Below are 18,117 nucleotides of genomic sequence, written 5' to 3'. Positions count from 1 at the left end.
ATTTGTAACCTATAATACATCTTTGAGATCGAAAGTCAAACAGTTTTTATGCACAACAGAAGTATAAGACATTTCATATTAATGATCTATAAACTAGTGAACTGTCCCTTAACGGTGTTTTCAAAATACAGCTTTCAACCATATGCTCTTTAAATATCTGGCAGAACAGTCTAGTTTATTAGAAAGTGTAACAAATATATGCAATTAAAAAAAAAAGCACTTGGCAAACGAGATACCATTTTATTACAGTATACAATGCTATTTCCATTGGAAAACAGATACATTCCAAATGAAAGTAACAGAAAACAAAAAATTTAAGACAAAGACCATCAATGAACATATATAAGTTTAAAAATACCATGGCGTGTTGTACAATTTTTATTGATGGGAATGCAAATATAACCATGGCATATTACAGAAACAATTTATAACATTTCATTAAAAGCAGTTCCTTATAAACATCTGCAATCATCTCTAACAAATACACAGTATATTCAAATCCTTGTATCTTAAATCAAAATATTCCTCTAGAAGCCTATTGTAGATGGTTACTAAAACACCAACATCAGACTTTACAATTACAAAAAACAAAAAAAAAAAAAGCAGAAATACCTAAAAATGGGCACCTAAAATCAGTAGGTATCTCATGCAGCTGTATTTCAGAAAGTACTGATCATGTTTCTCAGGAAGATAAATTGGTCAAAAGGTGTCCAAATGCCCCCCAAAAAAACAGAGGGGCATTTCATGACAGCTAATTATCACCTAAAACTCAAATGAATGCAGATGTTTAACAGAAATATAGATATATTTTTTTATATATGCTCTCCAGTCACAAGATTCAATTTAATTCATCTGTGCATACCTGAGCTGCTATGTTGTCTACATTCAGTTTTCCTGGAAAAGACACTAAAAGGTAACAAGTCAACAGAGTATATTTTAGCTGAACTGCTAATTTTATTTAAATCACTCTTCTTTTCCAAGGAACTTGTACACCTACTGGCAAAGTCTGTAAAAGAACGCCATCTTTTAGTTATCTCTCATGTCTTCCTTGCTTGTATCTGATCTGTTAATAAAAAGAAATGGCTAGTCTTAATACACAATGAATTCTTGCTATATTTTGCTTTTTGAACACATAACCTGGAATTGACCAGGTGACAAGTACACCAAAAGATATTTTGGTGTAGTTACAAGAATGGGGGACAATGCAGTTGTTTTCAGCTTGGTCTCTCATCTACTTCCAAAATTCCTCCACAGACAAGTTGTTTTCCCTGAATGTTGCTAATTAACAGGGAGACTTTACCACATAACTCAACTTTTATCTTTTTGTTTTGCTCTTATAGGATAACTTTTATGAGAATAAGGCCTAGAAGTTTACTTTATGAACTGTGCATTTTAACTCCTTGTATACTTTTCAGCTTCCATGTAAGTGAACATGAACCAACTCCCCAACAGCAAAGGATTTAAAGCTAGTTTTTTTAATAACTTGCATGAGAACTTCTTTGCTCTCAGTAGCCACACTTCTCCATATTGCTGCCTGATTGCCACTTCTTAATTCACTTCAAACATTTCCTTAGCATAAATATACCACATCCCCATTACAAAATGTGGAAATCGGCACAATTCACCCCCCTAACAGGGAACGTGAGCTGGGGTTAGGCTGTTGTGAGACAGCTTAGTTTTACCCTATTGATGATGTGATGTTGCATTACAAAACAGGGAAATAAGCAAACTTAGCCTTCATTAGGCTGGGGGAAATGAATGTAAAACCTTCTGCCCCTGCTGCCCCAAATCTGTGAACTACCTGGGATGGGTCTGGAAAAGGTAACTAAGGAAAGCATGGCTGCTGACAAAGAGAACTGAGCCTTCACTAACCAGGTGTCATTTCCTCCACTGAATTTTATGGCATCAACAGGCCATGATTTAGGGACCACTATAACTTAAGAGTTATTCCAGATTTTTCCATCTAGTGGTCTAGGGATGAGGAGGAGAACTGTAGTTCTTGGAATATCAAAGTTTTCATGCACTAAAAGTATAAACTGCACATTTAGGCAACAATGGTTTAAAGGTTTAAACCCAACCCCTTTTAAGCTGTTGAGGACACTGAGCCAAGGAGTTGAAGGAAATTTTAGATAAAGCCCATCCATGAAGAATTTCAGCTCAGAAAATGAAGAAGTTTAACAATCCATGAGAAGTGAATAGCTATGAAGAGCAATGTGAGTGAATCACCTGCTTACTGTGCTTAAAAACCCACGTATACAACTTGAATGTTTTCTGACAAAATATTCAGACAAGCATTTAAGATCCTTTTAAGTAGCTTGAAGCTACATACAAACCCATCAACTTAAAATCTGGATTGACTCTTAGGAGGTTCCTCAAAGATAAGCACAGACCTTGAAAATTATAGGAATATATTACAAAATCAGAACTATGCCTGAAATTAGGAAAAAGGACGTGATTTGGAATCTTCCTCTATGATAACAGGATACATAGTGAAGGAAACTCATTAGTAAGATGCTGGTTGCCCATCATAGAACACTTTTAGATGGTAGAGAATGGATCACTGTTCTGTAGGGCAGTGAATCTCTTTATAAAGACTATTTTTGGTCCCTTCCTCTGAAAACCAGACCTAATGTTTTTTGTAGTCTGTAATAATACAGTAAAATAAACCATCTCTTTCTAATTAGCAGTGAGGATGCTAAGTACAAAGGGCAATCTGGTATCAATAGATAAATGGCGATATGTTAAATTGGGGACAATGCTGGATATTATTTAGCTGCATTTTGAAGGGAGTGAGTTTAGTGGCACTGACTCCGGAACATCGCTGACATCTAGCGGCTGCCAGAGCACAGAACACGCCAGTACACAGAAACCTACAGATTCAGATTATACTACACTACCTAGTACACACACAACGAAAGCAACGAAAATTAGGCAGCTAAAATTAGAATGAGTCTACCAAAACAATACCACACTTCACTATTCTACGCTTTCAGCAGTATGTGGGAGGACAAAAAAGACCAGATCCTTAGCAACATGCAATAGAAGGATACACAGCATCCATATCAAGTTTGTAATTAAAAACATGTAATACATCCTTCTAAGCTGGATCTGGTATTTTCTATGTAGTTATGAGTGTCTGCATATTCTGTGATAGTTATAATGTAAGCTGTTCTTATTTTGGCTCTAGATTAAAGAACTGAAGTTGAATAATCAAAACTAGCATATTTGTTTGTGTACTTCACTTATTTTTTTAGCCTGCTTATTTACTTTTTCCTGATATATAACATTAAGTTATGTAAAACTGGGACAGGACAGTAAGAATGAATTACAGAACAAGCTGAACTACTGCAAGAATACACTGAAGTGCAGGAGCTGGTATTATTGTTTACAAGAAAGTGTTGCACTGGTTGCAAGAGTTATGCATTAATATTTCATAGTACTTGCTATTGTCAGAGAAACTGACATGATCTTTTGTGTATGTTAAGGAGGTAAATGAAAGGCAAATAGGAGATGGAGCATCAGTACTCACTGTGTAATTTGATCTGACAGCAGAAATGGACAGAAAGAAAACAAAGGAAATAATAAAGAAAAAAACTCTTACAAAATGAAAAAGCTTAACAGAATGAGAACAGAGCAAGAGAATTACATATGATATACCTTGGAGCCAATCTACACCTTCTTGTAATCCTTCCCCTTTAAGAGCATCACTGGCACTGAAAGAAACAAATCAAATTACAAAAACATTGTAAAAACCTGGTTTTAGTGCAGTCATCATTATACTTCTAATTTGCAGAATTGCAAAGTAGCATCAACTACAATTTAGTTAAGTTTTCTTCACATGGAGAAGGCTGCTTCTCAAATGATACATTCTAGAGTACCCTCCAGATAAACATGGAAACACCATTTCAAGATGTGATCTATTTTAATTTCAGTTTCAAGGCAGAGGAATTATTCCTAGAACATGAGGGGTTCTGGAAGAGCTCTCATACAAGGCAGCCACCTTGTCCTGCAGCACTTCCATTCAGATTATGCTATAAAAAATGTTTCCTATCTACAACAACAGTGATGAATCATACAATCATAGAATCATTTAGGTTGGAAGTGACTTTTAAATTATTGAGTTGAAGCATCCTCCCATGCAGTTCCTATGTGCAGCGAGGATGCTGGAGTATGGGGAGAAGAAAGTATAGTATGCTTCGTTGTAACAGCAACCCTAGGAATGTCAGGTAATACATATATAATAGTAAGCAACACCAAGAAGAGTGTAAATCTACCTCTTGAATCACAGGGGTGTAACTGTGCTTATTCAGCTTACGAAAACTAGCACAGCAGTGAATCTGGCCTATTACTGTGGTTAGTTATAACATTTTTTTCCAAGGATCTTCAGAATTCATTGGTGTAATTTCTGAGACAAAAAGCAGTGACCCCAAAACAATGCAGAAGTAACCAAATTTAGTATTAAAAAAGACCTAAAATGAAAATTGTAGTTTTCAATAGCATTTAGCTGCTGATTTCACTTCTAATTATAGTATTTGAGGACTTAAATAAGACAAAAATCTAACTTCTACAAAGCACTTCTGATGAGAGGGTTTTTTTTTCCATTGTGAACATTGGCACAAAATCCCTCTATTGATATGAAAGCTTACATCCTTCAGAAAGAAAAGACTAGCTCCTACAACTAAAAATTACACAGTAGAGTATGGTGTCCCTCTGAATTTACTAAATGGCCTTTCAGCAGTAGTTTACTAAAGCATCTGCAGAGTTAAGTAAGATCTCTAAAGGTTTAATTGTTGATATTCTGAAAGCTGCAAGCAGCACCGATAACAATTCTACTCAATTTCCCAGCACAAAATAATAGCAGCTGTTCTTCTGATAAGAACACTGCTTTCTGATTTCACTAGAATTTCTCCATTTCATTATTTGGGTAACAGTCCTATTGTGAAAATTTTCAAGACACAGTCAACACTGTGTGTTTAAAACAAGTTTCATACGAAGTATTTTAATATTACTACTGTTCCCACATGTGGCAACACAGCATTTTATCCAGTTGATGTAATTTATGTTATATAATACTGAGTGGCATGGTAGACATAAACATGAATGTAAAAAGTAATACCAATAAAAGGGTAGCAAAAGGGAAATTTACCAGATATGCCAGGGCTTGTCTTTGATGTTTTCTAATGACAATAACTGAGATACTTTCACAGATGACATTGCATCCCTGAGGTCCATCTTGTTAGCAAAGAAGAGAATAGGCAGTCGACGGTGCTTTATATCTAGACATGAGCAGAAATAGAACTAGCATGGCATTATGTAACACTTGTTAATCTCTACATGTAATAAGCTACAAACAGTACAGGAAGATATTTGCTCACCTGTAACTGCAATTCTCTGAAGGTTGTATCCTACCAACTTGCACACTGTTGGGTCACATGGCCTCTGATGCATGCTTCAAGAATGCTCACAGACTTTCCTGGAGTCTTTGGGATCTTCTACCCCCTTTCCCCTACCTTATACTTACATTTAAAGCTGTAGGTATAAATTGCTGGTGAAGCTGAGGAACAGGAAATCAAACAACTGCCTACAAATATTACACATCTGCTTGGTGAGGACTGGATGTGTAAAACAGACAGAAGTGTTCATTCATAACCTTGCAACAGCTGCATAAGGGTGGTCTGAATTATCCTTTTGCATTCTGGAGAGCATTCATGACTTCATAAAATTAGTAAGATAGGAAAAAATGCACATCTGGACATCCCTTATCCTATCTTCACTTGAACAACTTATTTTTCAGAAGCTCTTCTCAGCTAGCAGTGAGAACTACAGACCAAACCAAGTCCACTGGCAATATCTGGCATAGTTACACATTCAAAAGCATAAGCTTCATTGATTGCCACAAAAGACTAGAGAGTCATTGAAAGGAAGCAAAGTACACTGTCTTCAACTTGACAGATGCAAAACTGCCAGCACCAATACTAACTGTAAGAATTTTTCACATTATTCAAGCAAAAGAGGAATTACAGGATTAGAAAATCTAGAAAATCTAGATTTGAGCCTATCAATCAATTCTTGAAGGGAAAATAACACTCCCCAGCCCCCCCCTCCCCCCAAATTGCTATACAGGCTTCTTTTTAAATAGTAAAAATAAAAGGTTATTTCGCATAGGAACAAGCTAAGGATTTACTTAAGAACTTCAAACGTAAGCCAGCTGTCCCTGCCGGGGGAGTGGTGGGACATAACATGATGGGACAACATAAAAACCCAGCAAAGCAAAACCCCAGCAAACTCTCAATGCTGAAGTGGTTTGAGCCTTCCTAATTGTGTTTTTTTCAACCCCCCTACTGAGCCTTTCCATAAAAATCAGTGGAGATAACACTGTCTACCCATACACAGAGATCAGAAATGCTGACCAAAGCACTGACAATTTTCACAATTATTTACCCTATCTGGAGCTATTTTATCTTCTGATACCATCTAACGCAAAACACAGACCTCAAAATACAGCACAGAGTATCATTAAGTCTCTCATTTGATTCCATAGTTGAACAGCTTTTGTTCAACTGATTAAAACTTCTACATTAATCTACAGTATCATTAAATGGACCCTAATTCCCACAAGTTGCAGGTTATGGATAAATTAAAATGACAAAAATTAGTTGACATCACATACACAAATAGCCAAATTAATAAAGCAATTTTCAATTTTTTTTTAAGCAATTAAAAGAGGGCACAACCTATTCACATAAATGTACACTCAAAAATGTACACTTAAAGATGCTTGCTAAAGTGGTGGTCACAGAAATTGACGTTATTTCCTACCTTATGACATTGTTTCTTACTATACAGTATTTCCTTCCCCCTTTTTTATACCTATTAATGGAAAGTAAAATTTTCTACTTGCAAGCAGTTATGAGTTAACACATAAAAAAATATCCCCCACGCTAGATACGTGTGATGTATAATTTTATGCAAAGAATTTCAAATCTACAGAAATGTCAGTTTGTTTTAGAAGCATGTGCCGGAGGTCAAGTGACCCAAGAGTCAGTATCTAAAACAAGTAATCTACAGACTACCATCTTTCCAAATGCTGAAGAATGAAGTTTGATTTAAAAATGACAGTGATCATCAAACAATTACTTGTAAAGTGCATTGTCCACTTACATAAGTAAAAATAATTTCTAGTTCTGATTTACTAAACAGTCCCAGCTAGTACATTATGCCCGTTAATGCTTCACAGTACACATTTTCTTTCACCTGACCACCTTAGGCAAAGCCTGGCAAAAAGAGAGGGAATTGTTTTTCTGAAGAATTGCTAAGATTTTCAGACAGGAATTGAATCAAGCTTGTTACCCTGCATCCATTTAAACCTTAAGTAAACATGTAAATGTAATCCACTCCAAGAGGTTCACAGAGGCAGAAGAGGATTGAGAGAAAAGTAGTGTATGCAGGAAGCAGAACAGTAATACAAATAAAAATGTTGATATAGTAATCCAGTTATATATTGATTCAGTTCACACTAGTTTTATCAAACATTACTACTAGAAGAACTTTTTCTTCTCGTTGGTTCTCTTAGGTGTGACCTATTGAAATTAGAAATGATAAAACAGTAACACTTGTGCATCTGAGCTGAGCTACTCCAAGGCAGAAATACACAACTGCCCTTTTCCTGGTTCTAGGGAATATACGAGATGGCCATAGCCATAGTCATTCAGAACTGAAAGACACAAACACATCAACAGCTGAACTGCGCTGACCTGCTAGATCAGCATTAAGAACCTCTTAATGCCTAAATAAAAAGCGCTGCCTAAGCTTGCATCTCCTCAGTCTTAACATTTTCACTCTTTTGCCTTCTAATAAACCAGTAACTTATTACAGCACTTTCTACCTCCCACCTCTGGTCCTATGCAGCTTCCATTTTACCAACAGAATTATCTTTTACTACTGTGATTAACATCTGCTTTGGTACAAAGCTCCCTGGCCTCTATATAATCCACCTGCAGCCTTTGGATGACCTTATCCTCCCCTTTCACCTTTCCAAGTCTGTCTTTTCAGTGTCTGCACTTGAAATGACCCATACCCTTGAACATGAAATTAAGAGGGCCCAGACAGCTCTCACACACACCTCAGTTACAGCATCTTTGATGATGAACTAATGTAGTATATGCAGTCTTCATGGAAAATACAGTCATAGTAATATAACTGCCCCTACCACATACTAATTTTCTTGGTTAGAAATGCAAGTCAGCTTCTCCTTTCTTACTTTCAGCATGGTAAACCCAGAAGTTAAGGCTCTACCAGCTTAATAACTAAATAAGGAATTACAGGTTTATTTAATTTCTAAATTTCCTACAGGTAGTTTTATAACCTGGTAAGAGCAACTACCTGAAGTGCTGAAAGTCCAATCTGCATACTGCTTACGAAAAACATTCCTGTAATGTTTGCTATATGGGAGGGCAGAGAAGCAAAGAATTGACTAATCTCAGAACTTAATTTAAAAAGTGTAGCTCCATATAAAAAAACCAAAGCAAACCCCTAAACCCACCCTCCTGATCATACTTCTTATCTTCTGCCATCCCATGCATCCTTTTATAGGCAATTGAAACTGACTGGTATAATTACCCCTCCTTACTCCTGGCTAAAGTAGAATAATAATTTTAAAAGATAATGAAGATAAAAAAAGAAAATAAAAGTTCCATTAAAAGAATTATCTGTCTTCATGGAAAACTCCAAACAGAGAGATACTTTTTGTATGTGTTGATCATCACATACAGGTTTTTCAGCTTCCAAAGGGTCAAAGTCTATTCTTCCTCTAAACAATGCAACTTTTGAGCTATATTGATTAATAAGAGACTAATCCAAGCCAGGGAAGCTGACTGAAGTATGATCAATTTGTAAATGTGAACTTAGTGAAGGCTATTATTGTTCTAGTATTCGTGAATGACTAATATATTTGCATATTACTCAGCATGCAGAACGTGTCAGATAAGGGCTTTTCTTAAGACAATATCATAAATAATGGAAACAGAAGGGGAAAAAAGCCTCCTCACCTGGATGATTCAGAAGGGCGTCAAGTTCTTCTTTGGCCACAACCATTCTTAATTTGTCACTGCTATCAATGACAAAAATAATGGCTTGGCCTTCTCTGCATAACATAAAAAGAGCAAAGAGGCAAATTATAGGTTCTCTTAAACTGATTAAGGAAAGGCTTCAGAAGAAACACCAAAAAAACCCCAAACCTGATATTTTTCCCCCCCTCTAAATTTTGTTATTTACCATTAACATTAGAATCCAGCCTTATCTCCGAAATTCAATCTTTTGGTAACCTGCATGATTTTTTGAGACACGAGATTGTCAGCTGCATGACTCATAAAAGGTTGAGTCTATACAGACCCTTCAGAAGAGCTTCATTTCATTACTGGGGCTGAAAAATGACCTCTGAAACTGTAACCAACTTCTGTTCTGACAGTGCGGGCAGACAAAGAAAATCTCAAGATGGGTTTTAGTAGAAATTCTTCATTTCCTACACTAAACCAAGTTTAGTGAGAGAAAGGTTAATTACCTTTTTAGAAAAAAAACATGTGTCCATAGCTGTTTAGCAACTAAGCATACGCGGATTAACATAACTTACAAAAGAATGCATGAACAGGATCTTTCTTTTCTTTGAATAACAGGTAAAAACTTTCAACTATTTCAAATCATCACGACATTTTGCTACCAATGTGACCACAGCTTAGCAGTCAGCTCCTAAACACCATGTCACAGAACCACCAAATGGTTTGGGTTGGAAAGGAACTTAAAAATCATCTACTTCCAACCCCGCTGTCACAGATAGAGACACCTTCCACTAGATGAGGTTGCTCAAAGCTCCATCCAACCTGGCCTTGAACACTGCCAGGGATGGGGCAGTCACAACTTCTTTTGGGCAACCTGTTCCAAGGTCTCACCACCCTCATAACGAAGAATTTCTTCCTAATATCTAATCTAAATCTACCCTCTTTCAGTTTAAAACCCTGTCCCCTTAACTATTCAACTCATTATTTCAGAATATATATGATATTTTATGACTTGATGTTTCATTTCTTGGAACTTATCTGAAAGCAAAATAAAGACGAATCTATTCAGACGAACAGTTATAAACACCCACTAAAAGTATTTCTAATTTACATTTTAATGTAATATTCATTTCTCCTTACATTTCCCTGAGAGACAACTGCAGATACATTCTTTACCCCCCAGCACCATCTACCTTTGTACTGTGATACGAAACAGACCTAGACCTACTGAAAACCAGAAATAACTTGACAAGCCTAGGACTGTATGAGATGGTCCATTCTTTTCTGGAGTACAGAAGAACTTTGACAGCAAGTAAAGCTTTTGCCTATTAGCTGAAGATGCCTAAGTAATTTTTATGAGCATACAGTATTTTTTCTAGAGGAATCAGAGTCCTGGCATGTATTTCCTACCAAAAAAGTCACTTCACAAACAAGTAATGGTAATGGGGACACAACATGAGTTACATATACTTAAGACAAGTGTACTTTGAGGACATCCTGTAAGATAGTTTCAAGCCAAATACAAGAACAGGCCAAGCTGCAAGGACTCCAAAGCAACTACTTAAGACACTTGATCAGATTTGATTGCCATTTTGCAATATGTGCAACATTAGACCTTGCTTAACTTTACAAACCGAACAATACATTATTAGTTTTATATTATTCTCAGAAGTTAATCTTAAATATGTGCCCACTGCACTAGATCACAAACAGGTGGATACAAGTGCACATTTCACTTTCAGCACTACCTAAGAAACTCTTACTGTTAAGATGAAATAAACTGTTTAAGCCACACAAACGAAAAGTTACTGCATTAACTACAGGAGTCAGAAAAAAAATTTGCTACGAAGCACTTGGGTGGCATTTTGAAAGCAGCCTAAAGGCATCAGTTATTGAAAACCAAAAGATTTGGAAGACATACATTTAACAGTTTTGAACAGTGAAGATCTCCTACCCACACAGGAAGTTTTCAAATTGCTAACACATACTTTGCACAGAAAGGAGACGAAGTGTTAACCCTCAATTAAAGAATACTTTAATACCACATTAAATATTAATATTTAATCTATATTGTAATCTCCAGAATTTCTCCATTCTATTTCACCCAGGTATTTCTGTATGGCTGACTACTGTTCAGCTTATTTAGACCACCATCAGATATTACAGAATAACAATGAGACAACATAAATGAAGATTCAAGTTTCATTAGAAGCTAGTAAAACAGAAAATGGTGTCTATTATCACAAGGCAATACCATAGTGTCACAAAATACAGTGAATATCCTGCTTAATAACTAACATCTAAGAATACTTGGTCAAGTTGTTAGTTACACGTGCCTTATTCTCTAAGGCTAATTTCCCACACCTCTAAAACTGTCAGCCTTTAGCCAATACCTTGTGGGTCTTAAGTCACCTACCTACAGAAGAACAGAAAAACTAGAAACCTAAATCATCTTAGTGCTTTCTTACAGGATTAGTTTTCAGGTTTCAACATTTAAATCCCACCTCTGGTATGGGATCATCAGCCAATCTTTAAGTCTACAAGATGTCCCCAAAAGCATGCTGATGAACAGCACATAAAAATTCTAATTTTTTTAGAACAGAAAGTTTTATTTGTCCAGATTGACCTCCTGTCAAACACCACGTGTAAGTCTTCTCTGAATCATTTCTAACCACTAGATATCATACTGCTGTTTAAATAACATACACAACAGCTAATATGAACACCAATGCTTTAAAATAAATGAGAAGCTTACTTGTAGTAATGTTCCCATAGATTTCTGTATCTCCCTTGTCCTGACATATCAAACACTGTGAAAGACAAACTGCAAAAAAGACAAAAAGAAGTATGACGCAAAGAAGCAAACAACAAAACCCAAACCCAAACTATTTTCTTTGCTACGCTGCCAGTAAAAAACCATAGATCAGCTTGAATCCTGATCAACTGAGAAAGATTCCCAAATGAACTCTGATTACTCTATCTGCTTTCAAACTATCCTACCCAGTTTTGTGGTCTTACAGAAATATTTCACAAAGGAAAATATATTTGTTTATTCTCTGAATAAAAGAACTAGAATGATTATAAAAAGTTACATCAAATACAAAATAAGATCCCATTCAGACTATTTTTTTATCATGTCAGTATCCACCATGCTACATGGTGTATTTGCAGGTCATCTCTCCTGCTACAGGATCAGAACAAAGGAAAGCAATATTAATTGATTTATGTAGCCTAATCCCAAACCTGTCTGGTGTGCTTTACTGAGAGAATACAGTTGCTGAGCCTCCTATAAAAATATGAAACCTATCCGTCCCACACATCATTATTATCAAGGAATAAATTTTCTTGCAGATCTCTCATCCAGTTGGGCATGCTACTTGTTTTGAAGACCAATTGCACCCATTCAAAATACACTGTGAAGGCTACAGAAAAAGAAAATACTGGCTAATGTTATCTCCTTGTATCTTCGTCTCACAACATTCCTTTTCTGAATCTTAGCCTTCATTCAACTAATGATTTCTTCCTCCTTTTCCTGACCTTTGCCCCTGCCATCTTTCCATCACTAACACTGTAGCCACCATTTGTCATTTAATGAGATTAAACTTCTATCTCTTCAGACTCCCTCCAGTGAGAGTGCTTAAAGAAATACAGGTTACCATCTAAGCAACTGTCTCTCCTCAAGACTGTAACAGTGCCCTATTCTGAAATTCTTAACAGTTGGAAATTAGATGCTTATACAAACTATTGCAAAACCTTTTTTTAACACATACATAGTTTTATAGCAGCACAAAACATACAATACATTCTAACACTGTCAGTCCTGGATCATGATTCTGACTCCTGGGTACTACAACGTTTCAACAAATGGCATGTAATGTCATTGTACCACCATACATTGTACTCGGTTACCTCCCACTAGAAGAGCTAATTAAGTTCAACTATATAATTAAGCCCAACTAGTATGTTAATTAATACGGCTAAATGGAGAAAATGAAAGAAACTACTACCTCGAAGTCCTGAATTTCTCTATATTGAATCCTATTGTTGGAACAATGTCCTGAGTTTGAGCCTTTAAAGGAAAGAAAGTATAGCTTTTATGACCAAGTTGGAAAATAAATAATATATATTTAAATATATTTGAAACATGAATACATTACAGAACTATTTTTCCCCCCAACTGTGCAATACAAAAACTTCCTACAACTCCAGATGCTTTATATTAAAAAAGTCCCCAGAAAAGTACTGTAATTCATACTCAAGGTTTTGTATTTTCTAGGAAATACAGTGAATACTATTGGACAAGAGCACTGAAAACACTTTATCATCAAAAATGAGATTCTACCCTTTACATTAGCCTGTGTGTATGGGTATGTGGGGATATTACCTATGAAATAAACAGGATATAGGCTAACATGGAAGGTATCAGCTTGAAGGTTCTGGCTGAGGTCAAAGTTCACAGTATTTGTGCAGTCTGGAAACCACAATGTCAGCCAAAAAAAGTCTGCACAACACCCCAAGCCTCTTAGATAAAAGAGGCTATAATTCTATCAAGATACTAGATTGGCGACACTCAGCTTCTCAGCTTCTGTCCACAGGCTGGAGGAGTTTATTTGACACTGGGAATTATACAGCAGACATTATACAATGGCTTAACCATAGATCAATTCAAACTATTAGACCACTGGAAGAAATCACCATTTACCACAGAGGAATGGCCAAACCATAAAGCATTATTAAGAGATCTGTGTGATAACCAGTTTTGAGCTAGCCAAAGAACCCATCAGTTAAGTTGGTACAACAGAGTAACTCCTTTAAGAAGCATCAATATTGATTAGAGAGACAGGTTACATTCCTTAGATTATAGAGCTGCCTGAAAAAGTGACATGCAATCCTTCTTCAGACTTTCTAGAGACCCTTATTAAACATGCTGTCTGTAAGCAGTTGACTTTTTGTATACGACTGAAGCAAATGTAGCTTGTTCACCTGCAAGCTTCCTTACGAAAATGGTATTCCAGCACTGTAAACAGTTTAGTTAAAAGTTCCCGTTCCCAAGGAAAAATTTGAGCAGAGCAGAAGAAATGTTATTTCTTTCACTTTTATTTCAAATTTATTTATTAGGTCCTAGAGAAACACTTGTATTTGCCAGACACGTAACATATTGCTCCCAAGGCAAAGTAGCCGTTCTTCTTAAGACTGGGTTGATCTAGGGATCAAAATCATCTGTCCATTGAACTTACTAATAATAAACAATTCAACCATGTCTGATCAAATGATATTTGTTGCACATTAGAGAATTTGTCATATCTTGCAAGGATAGGACTCACACAAGCTGTACGCAAAGCTACCCTCCTTAAAGCATCACATTAAATTAAAACATTCAGAAGTAAATTTTCATTACATGATTTACAGGAAAGCAAACAAATTTTGTTTATTCTACTTCTGTAATTCCCTTGGGACCGTCTCTCATACCTATTATTGTGATAAATTTTAAAGTCCGTATTCAGCTCTAGTTAGGAATCCTTTACTGCTTAAGGCACAGCATAAAAACCCTGCTACAACAAATGTCTCAAAAATTACATAAATATATAATTTGCCTGGTACAAATTGTACATTTCACGCAAATGACCGGCAGCAGATAGTAAACTATTTATAGTCTTTGTTTATAAAACTCTTTAATTTTCAGTGGAAGAATAATTGCCAGGAACGGAAGAATAGCAGACTCTTGACTATGGTACATTTTTTAAACAATTTCCAGTAATACTCTTCAGGAAAAGGTCAATGGAAATTAAAAACCCAAATGCTGTGTCCTGATGTAAACAGCAGAAATCATGGTTTCCTAGATGTGTAATAACCAAGACGCACAAGCCTCTGGCTTTGAACATGCCCACCAAAATTAATCTATTTCTGTTCCATAAACATACTTAGAAACAAGGTAATCCTAGGTTAAACTTTGCTCAAAATACTATTCGCTTTTAGTGGCCTGAGACACTTTTCACTGGATGAATGAACTGCAAGTATACATGCTACTTATTTTGAAAGGTATTCTGCTTTAAAAATGCTGAAGTCACCAATAAGTGTGCATCTACACATTGTTTCCTATTTTATTATTTATTATAGACTTCTTATTTCCCAGGCAGAAATTAAAATAAACATGATAAATGTAGACAAGTTGTTACACAATTGTATTAATCACAAATATTCAACACATCACTCATTACTGCAATCCTATAGCAATTGTTTAAGTGACCTAAGAAAGCTGTTTCAGATCCTGATTTCAGCCATCATAAACCCTTCCTTATGTAGTAATCTTAGAAAAAACATGCCATATTAACAGTGGTTTGGGGGAAATGCTTTCATGATATGCACATGGATGCTTACATTTAGTTTTAATTAGTTGGAAACCCTTAAAATATATTTGTTCCATTGTACTGAATCAAAAAGCTCTTCACATCTTTCCAAGGTCATATTTAGTGTAACAGCATGCAAAACCAATTTACACCAACATCAACTCTGCAGTAAAAACATCAACAGTGAACTAAGTAGGCTACTTACATTTGAAGGTTTAAGTTTATTTATGATCGTTGTTTTGCCACTGTTGTCCAAGCCAAGGCACAAAACATGAACCTCCTTTTTCTTCAGCCCAAGCCATCCTGCTAGCTTGTCAAACAAGCCCATAGTTGTGGCTCAAATGCACAGGGATCACCTGTTGTTCAGAAAATCAGAGAAGGAAATAGCTGCTGGAAAACCATAATATGTACAGCAGCGCCAGCACAGTAGGTGGGCATGTGGCTAAGCAGTCCTTAAACTTTTTAAAGGACAGAGTGAGTAAGACACTACACAAACACTGTCACAGCAGGTTTGCTTGGTATACTAAGCAAATGGAGTGTAAGCTGATTATAGCGAAGAGGCCTTGATACAAAAGTAGATTGGCCATTTATAGCCCTGTCTATATAATACAATGTCCTTGATTCACTGGGTAGAAATATTGCCAGTCCAAATAGGCAGGAAATATTAGGCAGTCCAAATAGGAGCAGAACTGCAACTCCTCCTTGCCTTCCTCCAAACTGAAAACAAAGGAAAACCACTGCATTTTACTTCAAATTATCAGTAGTCCAGTCAGACATCATAATTTAAACAACAAAGCAAAACAGTGTTTCCCTTCTTAACACCTGCTACATCATTTACTGAACCTTGAAGTAAATAAAGTACCTTCTGTCAATTCAATTCAAACTCTAATTGTAACAGGCTTTGCTGATATTAACATGTATAAATTAGGAACTCATTCACTACAAATAGAAACTGATTATAACAGATTCAACAGACATGAAGCCAGACACTAACATTCACCCGCACGCCAAGTAAATGCCAAGCTCCTACTCCTGCCCAGACACAGACTGAAGTTACCTGGCAGTAGCATATTCCAAGCTACTTACATCACACATTCCCTTGCTGTACCTGGCTGAACATACTTGGCAAAGATGATAACCCTTGTCTGCCCCGAATGAATTCCACTAAGAATAATTTCAGCAATCAAACAGCTGAAATATTTGTGACACATTAAATAGTAAAGCATTCAATTAATGCCTGAGGATTTTTGTGCAGTGGTGAAGGTTGAGTTTTCCATCAATAAAGACAAAACACACAGCAGTGGACAACTCAGATTGTGGTGTTAGTTACCCCACAAAATCACAGTAAGACGAGGAAGAGGAAAAAAAGTCAATGACAAATATTTGGTCTCTCTTCTTCAGTAACTAATTATAAAATGATTATTTAGTGCATTTTAAGAGAAATAATTTAAAACTCTTTGAATCTAATAAAGCCCCATAAGCCATCACCTTTGTTTACACTATGATTTTTTCTTCCTTTTTAATACAGATCCTTTTTAAGGTTCTATGTACTGCATTTTGATTCAAGACTGGTAGTGATGTATAGAATGGCTATGTATGTAACAGCACACACGGCTGTCACTAGATTAAACATGCCAAATATTAGTTATAGTAATTTCTTCAAAGAAAAAATAATCATTATTTTTCTTCTAACTCCCTGTGGTTTTGCCCCACTCCCTTTTTAATATACAACTCTGAAAGCAGATTAAGGCTTACTGTTTATTAGCAAATTAACCTGACAAAACCCTGCTCCAAGACACATTACTTTCTATTCCAATCAAGAGCCTTATCTATATATTCCAGATGACAAAATAGATGCCCTCAATAAATACTTTGCAAGCACCCTTAAAAAGAAAATAGAGAAAATGCAAGCACTTAAAAGGTAGTACTAGGACTTCACTTTCAAACCTAAAAGCCTAAATACACATACTTCGACAACAGTTCCTAACAGCATTTTAACTACAGCCATTTTTTTCTAGCAGTATTCCATAAGAGTTGGCTAAGTCATTAATTAAGGATAGAGCGGGAAAAATGTACCCTTGACTTCCTGCCCTGTCCCTTTTCTCCCATTGTTTTCCTCAGCTGTGAGGTTACAGCTGGCACAGGTTCCCTTTTCTGCCAATTAGCCTACAATGCTAATAGCATTGTAATATATATATCCTAAAATTACTTAAGATAGAGTTCGGTCCATTAACTCGTTATGGAACCCCATAAACTTTTATCAAGAACTGTAAGCCTGTCTGAGGCATCACTGACTAACACTTGTAACTAACCAGGCATCCCAACTGCTGAAGATAAACCAGGGATGTACAGCATGCCGAGAAGCGGTGACCTGCTGCACGCTGCGGGATGCCCGGGCGGGCACAGCCTCGCCTCGCCAGTGCCTGCTAAAATCAAGACATGCCAACCCACCACTCCCATTATCGGCACGCTGAGCTGAAAGCCTCAGTCCACACAGTGCTACACACACCGTGGCTTTTGAGCTTTTGAGGCAGCGATCAAAGCAGACAGCCCGCAGAGGCCCCTTCCAAAGAGAGGTCCATTTAATTCAAGTGGATTGCTCAGATTAAAACGCTGAGAGACCAAAGCTGCCCAAGCCACCCACAGGAGGCCCTTTTAGATTAGCATCATTTAAAACTCTAGCTAGACTTCGTGTTGTTCCTCAGGACCGCCGAGTC

General features: G+C 36.5%; 1 protein-coding gene across 2 annotated transcripts; it reads right to left on the bottom strand.

Annotated features, from left to right (window-relative positions):
• Nucleotides 1-807: 807 nt before the first annotated feature.
• ARL6 (ADP-ribosylation factor-like 6) lies at nucleotides 808-15,756 on the bottom strand. 2 transcript variants are annotated; one of them, XM_010022552.1, is made up of 8 exons: nucleotides 15,606-15,756; nucleotides 13,061-13,122; nucleotides 11,809-11,877; nucleotides 9,048-9,142; nucleotides 5,147-5,276; nucleotides 3,658-3,713; nucleotides 3,530-3,542; nucleotides 816-1,063 (listed from the first exon to the last, which is right to left on the bottom strand). In XM_010022552.1, exons 1-8 carry the CDS (start codon nucleotides 15,726-15,728, stop codon nucleotides 1,027-1,029), a joined length of 585 nt encoding a protein of 194 aa, XP_010020854.1. In that variant the 5' UTR covers nucleotides 15,729-15,756; the 3' UTR covers nucleotides 816-1,026. The 2 variants fall into 2 exon arrangements, with proteins under 2 accessions (XP_010020855.1, XP_010020854.1); XM_010022553.1 differs by lacking the exon at nucleotides 3,530-3,542 and having other exon boundaries at nucleotides 808-1,063.
• Between the last annotated feature and the right edge of the window lie 2,361 nt (nucleotides 15,757-18,117).

The sequence above is a fragment of the Nestor notabilis genome, unplaced genomic scaffold (assembly GCF_000696875.1).
Source record: "Nestor notabilis isolate BGI_N333 unplaced genomic scaffold, ASM69687v1 scaffold519, whole genome shotgun sequence".
In the NCBI taxonomy this organism is placed as follows: domain Eukaryota; kingdom Metazoa; phylum Chordata; class Aves; order Psittaciformes; family Psittacidae; genus Nestor; species Nestor notabilis.
This window is presented reverse-complemented; position numbering and strand designations above follow the sequence as displayed.

What these genes read in the sequence shown, in the direction of transcription:
- ARL6 (XM_010022552.1), bottom strand. Translation starts at nt 15,728, where the DNA reads ATGGGCTTGTTTGACAAGCTAGCAGGATGGCTTGGGCTGAAGAAAAAG. An exon ending in ATAAACTTAAACCTTCAAAT is followed by an intron (nt 13,123 to 15,605) that starts GTAAGTAGCCTA and finishes TTTCCTTTAAAG; the next exon opens with GCTCAAACTCAGGACATTGT. An exon ending in GAGAAATTCAGGACTTCGAG is followed by an intron (nt 11,878 to 13,060) that starts GTAGTAGTTTCT and finishes TCTTTTTTGCAG; the next exon opens with TTTGTCTTTCACAGTGTTTG.